Source organism: Hyperoodon ampullatus (genome assembly GCF_949752795.1).
Source record: "Hyperoodon ampullatus genome assembly, chromosome: 19".
Lineage (NCBI taxonomy): Eukaryota > Metazoa > Chordata > Mammalia > Artiodactyla > Ziphiidae > Hyperoodon > Hyperoodon ampullatus.
In genome coordinates, this window is record NC_136932.1 from 46,202,396 (window position 1) to 46,212,125 (window position 9,730).

Consider the following 9,730-nt stretch of genomic DNA (forward strand, 5'->3'; position numbering starts at 1 on the left):
ACTTAGAGTTTAGTACAGTGCCCAGCACATAATAAGCGATCAATGAATGTTAATTATTGATATTCTTGCTACTGTTATGGGTTCTGCGCCTGAGGAGTGCAGGGCTGTATCCTGGCACGGTCTGCAGTTGAGGTCACTCTGTAAACCAGGGGTACGGTGTCCCTCGCCTCCCCACAGCCCAGAGAGGGAGGGGCCGAGAGGAAGAGGGCCCACCACTCCTGGCCCCGCCCCACCAGGCTTAAAAAAAAGAAAGACAGAAAAAGACGCTGGGCGCAGGCGCAGGAAGCCGAGCCGTAAGCCTAGCGCCAGCTCAGAAGCGCACAAGCATGGAGGGGCGCGCGAACTCCCGGGGCGAGCCCCGCGCCTGGCCCGCTGGGCCCGTGCTGTGTCGCGGCTGCGTGGAGCCGCTCATCTTCCTTGCCAACTTCGCCTTGGTCCTGCAGGGCCCGGTCACCACGCAGTACCTGTGGCACCGCTTCAGTGCCGACCTTGGCTACAACGGCACTCGTGACAGAGGCAGCTGCACCAACCATAGCGTGGACCCCACCGCGCAGGTAGGGGCGGCGGGGAGAAGCGAGGAGCGTGGCAAGGACGGGCCCTGGGCTGGAGTGTGGGGGCGGGGCCTGCGTAAGGGTTGGGGGCAGCCCAGTGGGTTAGGATATTGGGTGGTGGGCGGGGCCGGAGCAAAGTTGGGGCTTGACTGAGAAATGCGCTGCGGGGATGCTTAAAGTTGATCTAGGTAAAGCGAGTTTGAGAGTTAACAAAAGAGGGTGTCCACTGAAAAAAATGCATAAACTGAGGGACTTCCCTGGTGGCGCAGTGGTTGGGAATCTGCCTGCCAATGCAGGGGACACGGGTTCGAGCCCTGGCCCGGGAAGATCCCACATGCCGCGGAGCAACTAAGCCCGTGCGCCACAACTACTGAGCCTGTGCTCTAGAGCCCGCGAAGCCCGCGAGCCACAACTACTGAGCCCACGTGCCACAACTACTAAAGCCCACGCACCTAGAGCCCGTGCTCTGCAACAAGAGAAGCCACCACAATGAGAAGACCACGCCGTGCAACGAAGACCCAGCACAACCAAAAATAAATAAATAAAATTAAAAAAAAAAAAGCACAAACTGAAAGTTGAGAATTATGTTTTATTTGGCGGACTTTCTGAGGACTCAGGCCTGGGAGGCAGTCTCTGAGATAGCTCTGAGGGACTCTTCCCAAGAGGTAAGGGAGGCGCCAGGATATATAGGAGTTTTGCAATAAAAACCAGGTAGTTGGAACATCAAAAGATTACTGTTAATTGAGGAAAACCAGACATCTCAAGTTACTGGACTTTTTTTTTTTTTTTTTTTTTTTGTCTGCACCACCTAGCTTGTGGGCTCTTAGTTTTCCAACCAGGGATTGAACCCAGCCCCAGCAGTGAAAGCACCAAGTCCTAAAAATTGGACCACCAGGGAATTCCCACAAGTCAATGAATTGAGCACTCTTCTAAGTAAGGGAAGATGCAGGAGCCTGGGCTTATTGAAATCACTCCTCTGATATGCACCTTAGCTCTCTAGAGCCAGTGTCCTGTTCTGCCCCATCCTGGGTCTGTGCTTGGGGGTGGCTGCAGTGGCTGAGGGCTTGGCGGTGGGCAGCCTGTTTGTCTCCATCCTGAGTTACATCAGGGCTCAGCATCAGGGGCGGCAGTAGTGGCTGAGGGCTTGACGGCCGCAGCATCCTTTGTTTGCTGATGTGGCAGGCGGCATTTTTCATTCACAGTGCTAAAAGTAAGAGAACGGATCTTGCCCATTTCCCATACCCCTCCAGTGTCAGTTTTTAAGAGTTGTACTAAAATTCTCTGAGGTTTAGGGCTCCAAAGAAAGTCCTCATCCCTGTATCTCCCAGGTTGGTGATGGTGTGGGCGATGGGCAGCCCAGAGTGGGGAACGGCACCCTGGTAATAAGACTCTTACCTCTGCAGGAAGTGGAGACGCTTACCTCTCACTGGACCCTCTACATGAACATGGGTGGCTTCCTGGTGGGACTCTTTTCGTCCACCCTGCTGGGCGCCTGGAGTGACTGTGTGGGCCGCCGCCCGCTGCTGGCGCTGGCCTCCCTCGGCCTGCTGCTCCAGACCGTGCTGTCCATCTTTGTGGTACAGCTGCAGCTCCACGTTGGCTACTTCGTGCTGGGCCGCATTCTTTGTGCCCTCCTCGGTGATTTCAGTGGCCTCCTGGCTGCTGGCTTTGCCTCCGTGGCAGATGTCAGCTCCAGCCACACCCGTACCATCCGAATGGCCCTGCTGGAAGCGTGCATCGGGGTGGCAGGGATGCTGGCGAGTCTCATTGGTGGCAGCTGGCTCCAGGAGCAGGGTTATGCCAACCCCTTCTGGTTGGCCTTGGCCTTGCTGATTGCCATGACTCTCTATGCAGCATTCTGCTTTGGTGAGACAGTGAAAGAGCCGACACCTGCCCGGCTCTTCACACTCCGTCACCACCGATCCATCGTCCAGCTCTATGTGACCCAGGCCCCGGAGAAGTCCAGGAAGCACTTAGCCCTGTACTCGTTGGCCATCTTCGTGGTGATCACTGTGCACCTTGGGGTCCAGGACATCCTGACCCTCTATGAGCTGAGCACACCCCTCTGCTGGGACTCTAGGCTGATTGGCTACGGTTCTGCAGCTCAGCACCTCCCATACCTCACCAGCCTGCTGGGCCTGAGGCTTCTGCAGTACTGCCTGGCCGACACCTGGGTGGCTGAGATCGGTCTGGCCTTCAACATCATGGGGATGGTGGTCTTTGCATTTGCTACCATCACACCCCTGATGTTCACAGGTAATGTGTGTATGGGTTCAGGGACAGTTTGTCTCAGAATTGCTGGGTGAAAACTGGGGACTGGCCACCTGCTGCCACCAAATGTAGTTCATCCCCATGTCTTTGGAAACATCACTGTGCCCCTAGCCTGCCCTGGAGGACAGACAACTAAGAAACCTCATAAAAATGCCATCTTTGTTATACAGAAAATATAGACCTTCAATAGCCAAAGTAATTCATTCACATTACCAACCATAAATATTGTTAGTAAGATAGAGCCAAAGACAAAAAACTTGCTCTTACATTAGTTGCTCCACTCCTTGGCCTCCCACAGCCTATATTCATGGTGCTCTTAAGCAAAGTCCAAGCCATTAATGCCTTAATACTCACTTCTCTGATAAGAATCACAGGACCTATCTCAAATATCCTTGGTCAGCTTCTTTGGGTTTTTAAAAAAGCCAGTCATCTCAGACCGCAGCTATCAAATTCCTGCTTGTGTTAGTTCTTCTTTTCTTTCTTTCTTTTTTTTTTTTTTGGTGGGAGGGGGCAGCTGGGAATGAGGAAGTTAACTTTCCTGAACGGACAGATTTATTTTAATAGAGCCCTAAAATGTGTACAGTCAGCCATTCTGGAATCACGGATGTCCTAATGTGGCTGCTCGCCTGGACAGTGCTGACGGGGACCAGGTACCTTTTTCTCCTGCCCACAGCATCTTCCATGGACTCGGTGCTGGGCTCAACGCCTTTGGGGGTACAGAGATGATGAAGACACTGTCATTGCTCTGGGATTTGGGGGCCTTTCACCTGAAGGGGCCCTGGGGGGCCTCATCATGAATGCACTTCAGAGGCACCACTGTTTTTTAGCAGTTTGCAGTTTTTGTTGAGGAGGTAACAGTTGCACAAGGGAGAGAAATGGTTACGAAGGAAACAGTGTAAGCCTGTGAGTAACTAAATGTCAAGGGAAAAGGAACTTGCATTTACTGTGTGCTTGCTGTGCCCCATCATTGTCTCCTTCCCCATCAGGGAAGTTCTTCCTGTGTCTAATCCGAGTCCCTCATGGGGTAGGTACAGGACCTCTGCTACATCTCACTTGGGCACCCCTCTCCCCAACCCCATTTCCTTGATGCTTGTTTCTTTCTTCACAGGGTACGGGCTCCTCTTCCTGTCGTTGGTCGTCACGCCTATCATCCGGGCCAAGCTCTCCAGGCTGGTGAGAGAGTCAGAGCAGGGTGAATATCGGGGTTAGCCTGTGTCTGGTTCCTCATGCCCAGTGTTTCCTGAACTGCGCAGAGGGCAGCCACGGGCCAGGAGGCAGCTTACCTTCCTCCCTCCCACCCTGGAGAAATAAGTAGCCAAGACAACTGCATTGCTGTCACAGTGCCCAGGGCTGGCAGAGAACCACAGCGATTTGGATTTTCAGACCACAGAGTTGGAATTTGCAGTCAGCAGCATACGATTATGTTCTTTTGGATAAGCCAGGCAGAGGATTTACTCTTTCCAGACTTCAGCTTTTCCATCTGTAAAATGGATGTGACGATGCCAGAGTTCCCTGCTTCCCTGGGGTCAGAGTGTCCAACTTTGTGATGTAGGTTTCACTGTCTCCACACGGCAGATGAAGCAGAGGCCCAGAGGGTTAAATTGATTCACCTGAGGTCACTCAGTAAGTGGTGGAACTAGGATGCACACCCAGGTCTGTTTCTAAGAGCAGCAGGTCTGGGAATCTGGGTTTTAGTCCTGGCTCTGTCACACCGGCTCTGTGATCTGGGCCTGTTTCCTCATCTGTAACACATGTGAATTGCTCTTTTTTGTGTGTGTGTGTGGGGGGGAGGGGTTCTTTTATAGTTTTTTAAATTTAATTAATTAATTTATTTTTGGCTGCATTGGATCTTCGTTGCTGCACGCGGGCTTTCTCTAGTTGTGGCGAGCGGGGGCTACTCTTCGTTGCAGTGTTCAGGCTTCTCATTGCGGTGGCTTCTCTTGTTACGGAGCACAGACTCTAGGTGCACAGGCTTCAGTAGTTGTGGCACAAGGGATCAGTAGTTGTGGCTCAGAGACTCTTGAGTGCAGGCTCAGTAGTTGTGGTGCTCAGGCTCAGTAGTTGTGGCGCATGGGCTTAGTTGCTCTGTGGCATGTGGGATCTTCCTGGACCAGGGCTTGAACCTGTGTCCCCTGCATTGGCAGGTGGATTCTTAACCACTGTGCCACCAGGGAAGTCCTGTGAATTGCTCTTGATGACATCTGTAGGCCCTTCGAGCTCTGACCATCTGATAGTTTAATCTCAACTTCTGTTGGGCTGTTGCTTATTCTGCAAAATTTGTGTTCTGCTGGCATATCGATTCTATTTATTTTAAAAATTTTGGCTGCGCTGGGTCTTCGTTGCTGCGCGCAGGCTTTTCTCTAGTTGCGGTGAGCGGTGTCTACTCTTCGTTGCCGTGCGCAAGCTTCTCATTGCCGTGCACGGCCTTCTCATTGCAGTGGCTTCTTTTGTTGCGGAGAACGGGCTCTAGGCGAGTGGGCTTCAGTAGTTGTGGCTCGCGGGCTTAGTTGCTCCGTGGCATCTGGGATCTTCCAGACCAGGGTTCGAACCTGTGTCCCCTGCATTGGCAGGTGGATTCTTAACCACTGTGACAGCAGGGAAGTCCCATGCTGTCATATCTATAAAGAGTAGCTTCTCGGGGCTTCCCTGGTGGCGCAGTGGTTGAGAGTCTGCCTGCTGATGCAGGGGACACGGGTTCGTGCCCCGGTTCTGGAGGATCCCACATGCCGCGGAGTGGCTGGGCCCGTGAGCCATGGCCACTGGGCCTGCGTGTCCGGAGCCTGTGCTCCGCAACGGGAGAGGCCACAACAGTGAGAGGCCCGCATATCACAAAAAAAAAAAAAAAAAAAAAAGAGTAGCTTCTCAGGCCTCTTGGTCTTTAAATCCCAATCCGGAAACATGTGGCTCATCCACTTTTTCCCATCTGCCCTGGAAGTAGGATCTGGTGATGGCAGAGACTTTGGTGCCATGTATAGCCCACCGTGGGTTCTGTTATCCTCAGAACCCATGTGCCTTCATTCATTCACTCAATAAGCTTTTTTCTAGCACCTTCACTGTGCCCAGAGATGCCAAGGGGAACAGGAGAAAAGAACAGCTCTTACTGCCTGCCTGCCTCCAGGGGGGCAGGCCCTGTGATAGGTGCATTACATGCGATTATAGTGTTACCAAAAATCTATGAAAGGTATTATCCTTATTTAACAGAAGGGGGACAGAAACCCAGAAAGATAAGTGTCTTATTCGGTGATCACACAGCTAATAAGTGTTGAAACTGAGAAGTAGCCCAGAAATTTATCCTAAACAGGAGATGATTCCAAAGGGGATAAACCTAAAACCATTTTATCAGACTTTATCAGACTTTTGCTAGAAGCCATCACATGTACTTGTAATATATAGATTTAATAACAGCCACTTGTTTTGTAGCACAGGCGCTTTCCATGCATGACCTCATCGAAGCCTTATCACAACCCATGATGTAGGAGTTCTAGCTGAGGAAGGTGACACTCAGAGAGGTTAAGTGACTTGCTCCAGGCCACACAGCTGCGAGGTAGTGGTGTCAGGATTTGCATTTAGGTCTTTCAAATTCCTGAGTGTGGTGTTTATTTCTTCACAGGCGCTCTCTTTTCTGCTGTGGCCTGTGTGAATGGCTTGGCCATGCTGACAGCCTCCGGCATCTTCAACTCGCTCTACCCAGCCACCCTGAACTTCATGAAGGGCTTCCCTTTCCTCCTGGGAGCTGGCCTCCTCTTCATCCCGGCCGTCCTGATTGGGTAATGCAGGGCCCTGACCCAGGCTCAAAATGGAGCCCTTTACCCTAACGGTATCCTCTTCTTCCTCCTCCTTCCAACCTCCTCAGTCCTGGACCTCTTCCCCTGTGGGTGTCTCGGTCCCAGCCTAACTCTCCCCTTGCAGATGGTTGCCTAATCGTCTGGGAGCGATTCCCCCGGAGCAAGGCAGAGGCCGGTAGGGGAAGGGTCAGGTTCACAGTGCTTCTCGGCAAGGCTATGTTCTCACACCCAGTTCCCCTCATCCCCCTCCATTCCCATTTTACAGATGGAACTACGGTGGCAGAAATGTGCTAAAGGGAAGCCTGGAGAGCTTCCTCTGCTAGTTGTGACTGGGCCACACGCTAACCTGACCCACTTGTTTCTTCCCCCAGAGCCCTCTGTCTCGGGACATTGTCTTCCACCTCTCAGCTTGGGGAGGGGGATACCTGGACCAGCCCATCCAATAAAGCCTGTGTCACTTCTCCAGGAGTTGAGGGTCCCCCCGTGTTAAATCTGAACCCTCTCTCTGGTCTCTCACAGGATACTGGAAAGGGCTAATCATTGCCCTGAATTCCAGCAGTTTTCCCAGAGCCCCTGATCTGCCTGGACCAGAGGACAGGGGGCGGGAGGAGCAACGTGAGCGCTAACCAGCTGGAAGTATACGCCTCCGGATCCCAGTCCTCAGCAGCAGCGGCAGCTCCCCTCAAAGGGCAGTGTTCACCTTGGACCAGGTGGTCCAACTTGACCAAGGCCCCCACCTCATCCACGCCGTGCCTGCCTGTGATTCTAGCATGTGGAATTGTAACCCAGACAGTCCCACTCAGGGCAGGCGGTGTGGGAGCCATTTGGAACAGGGATCTGTTTACCCTTTAGTTCATCAATCACATAGAACCCTCCAGGGGAGAGGAGAGGTCCTGCTGGAGGGACCAGTTGAAGCATGAGGGTAGCACCTCTGCTTCCAGCCCAAACTGTGCAGCTCACAGTGCTCAGTTCACGGCCAAGCAGCTACCAGTCACTCCTTAGTGATGAATCCGGTACCACTGGTCAGTGCCAGCTTTGGGGGGAGGGAGGGTTGTGGGAGGGACTTGGTGCCACCTGGAGGGAGAGTGCTGCTATCTCCGCGTGGGAATCAATCCCCTGGGCTTAGCAGTGCCAATCATAATAAGAAGTCTGTATAATCATCCTGGAATGAACCTTCCGGCCCCCAAGGCATTGGGCTGTGGGGCCTTCTGTTTTCCTGTTCCTAGTTTGCCCACCGTAGGTCAGACAGCAGTGGCTGCTGGAAGGGACAGGGGCCCCTGGGTTGCCATGGGATTGGTACTGGGCGTGGCCAGCTCAGTCCTCATCTGACTGCCCATTCTTTTCTCCGGAGCTGCTGGGAGGCGAAGGGCTGCCACGCTTGCATCAGGTCAGCAGAGAAGCTCCGGGCAGAGCCCTGGCCGCTCATTCCTCAGGGTCAGAGATCTACTCCCTGAAGACACCTTGCCCTGGTCTTCCTGGCTACACCAAACCAAGCAGAATCAGTTTTTGTTACCACTCAGCCCTCTAACACCTCCCATTGCTGGGCATTTCAGCAGGGCCATGTGCTGACACCATCCCTCGAGCATCTGTAGCTCAACAGGAACCTGGAGATGGGCCCGACTCCCCAGAGAATGAGGGGCCCATTTCTAGGGTGTTAGGAAAGCCTGGACCTGAAGTTGAAAGGCAGAATGGGATTCGGTATTAAGGCACTGGCTTTGATGAGGGCCATAAGCCCCCAAACAAATCAGATGACACTTGACTCTTCAAAACAGAATTGGCCACAGGGCATGGCCCCCTGCTGGTATTTCTACCCTCATTCTCTCTCACCTGCCCTCCTAGCCAGTTTTCTGGCTAGAAATCATGCAGGTAAAATGGGGGTGGCCCAGGGCAAACTAGGGTCAGCTGTGGCCCTCTGTAGCCTGGGCCTGTTTCCAGATTCCCATCTCACTGTTCCCTGTCATTGGGAGATCAAGCAAGGAGAGGCCCCCTCCACTGACTGTCCCAGCAGTGAGGATGGTAGGAAAAAGGCTCTGGGCTGGCCTCAGGCCCAGGCTCTACTACGGGCATTGCCTCTGGTTCGTGTGGCCTTGAGCAAGGCCCTCTACGAAGGGTTAGATCAGCAATGCCTCTAATTGTCTGATGATGGTTGGACAAGTTAGGAAACACTAGATTAAATACTGTTTTAAGATCCTTCCAGTCTCATACATTCTAGAATGGAATGCCTCTATTCATGGACCTAGGGGAAGGATAAATGAGTTGGAGCTGGACTTTTGACTTTTGAGTGTTTCTTGGTCATGAGCAATTCTTGGTCTTGGAGAGGGGTGGGGTGAGGCTGACTCAGCCCCGACCTGGGAGCAGCAGCTACAGCCCAGCCAAGCAGAAAACCCTGACCCCGCAGACCAGGCTGCAGTGTCAGAGCAGGCTGGGGGGCGGGTGGTGAAAGGCTGTTTCTCAGCCCTTTGTCTCAGGACCGGCCCTGTGAGACCAGGCCTAGGTGGAAGGTGCGGGCCAGGGTGCCTGCCCTGGCTGCGATCTGGGCAGTGTTTGTTAACGGCAGGGGAGGCTGGCCCCTGAACACGCTGACCTGGCCAGGGGAAGGTCGTCACTTCAGCTGCTCCGGTGGGGCCCAGAGGCTGGGCTGGGATTCCCCAGAGAGACAGGAGGCAGGCAGCAGTAGAGTGTGCCAAAGAGAAATAGAAACAGTGCTGGGCAGCCTCTCTGAGTACTGCCCGTGAGGGACCTCAGGAGGGAGTGGGACTGACTGGGGACAAAAACACAGAAGGCTTCCCCTGGAGGAGACTCATCACACTGTATTGTTATTGTCTCTGCTCTTGAGGGCAACATCCAGTCTGCCTCAGTCACCATTGTATCCAGGGCACCGGTGGGCATTCGTGCGGCAAGGAGGAAAAGGGTCAAGTGCAGTCAGAGGACCGGCTGGAGGCAGTACCTTTGGCAGGGAGGCAAGTGGAAGGAAGGAGTCCCAGGCCTGGAGCGAGACCTTTGACTTTCTGACGATGTGGCTCAAGAGCTCCGAGGGGCCTGGCCGGCACCTGCAGGAGGCGGCTCTGGGAGCTGAGCCAGCCTTCAGGTGTGAACCCACTGCCCTCAGGAGGGGAGGGGCAG

The 9,730-nt window shown here is 53.6% G+C and overlaps 1 protein-coding gene across 1 annotated transcript; it reads left to right on the forward strand.

Annotated features, from left to right (window-relative positions):
- Positions 1–326: 326 nt before the first annotated feature.
- Positions 327–7,184, forward strand: SLC46A1 (solute carrier family 46 member 1; the record flags this gene model as incomplete). Its single annotated transcript, XM_079724986.1, has 5 exons — positions 327–554; positions 1,955–2,807; positions 3,931–4,014; positions 6,433–6,589; positions 7,127–7,184. 5 exons carry the CDS (start codon positions 327–329, stop codon positions 7,182–7,184), a joined length of 1,380 nt encoding a protein of 459 aa, XP_079581112.1.
- Positions 7,185–9,730: the final 2,546 nt, after the last annotated feature.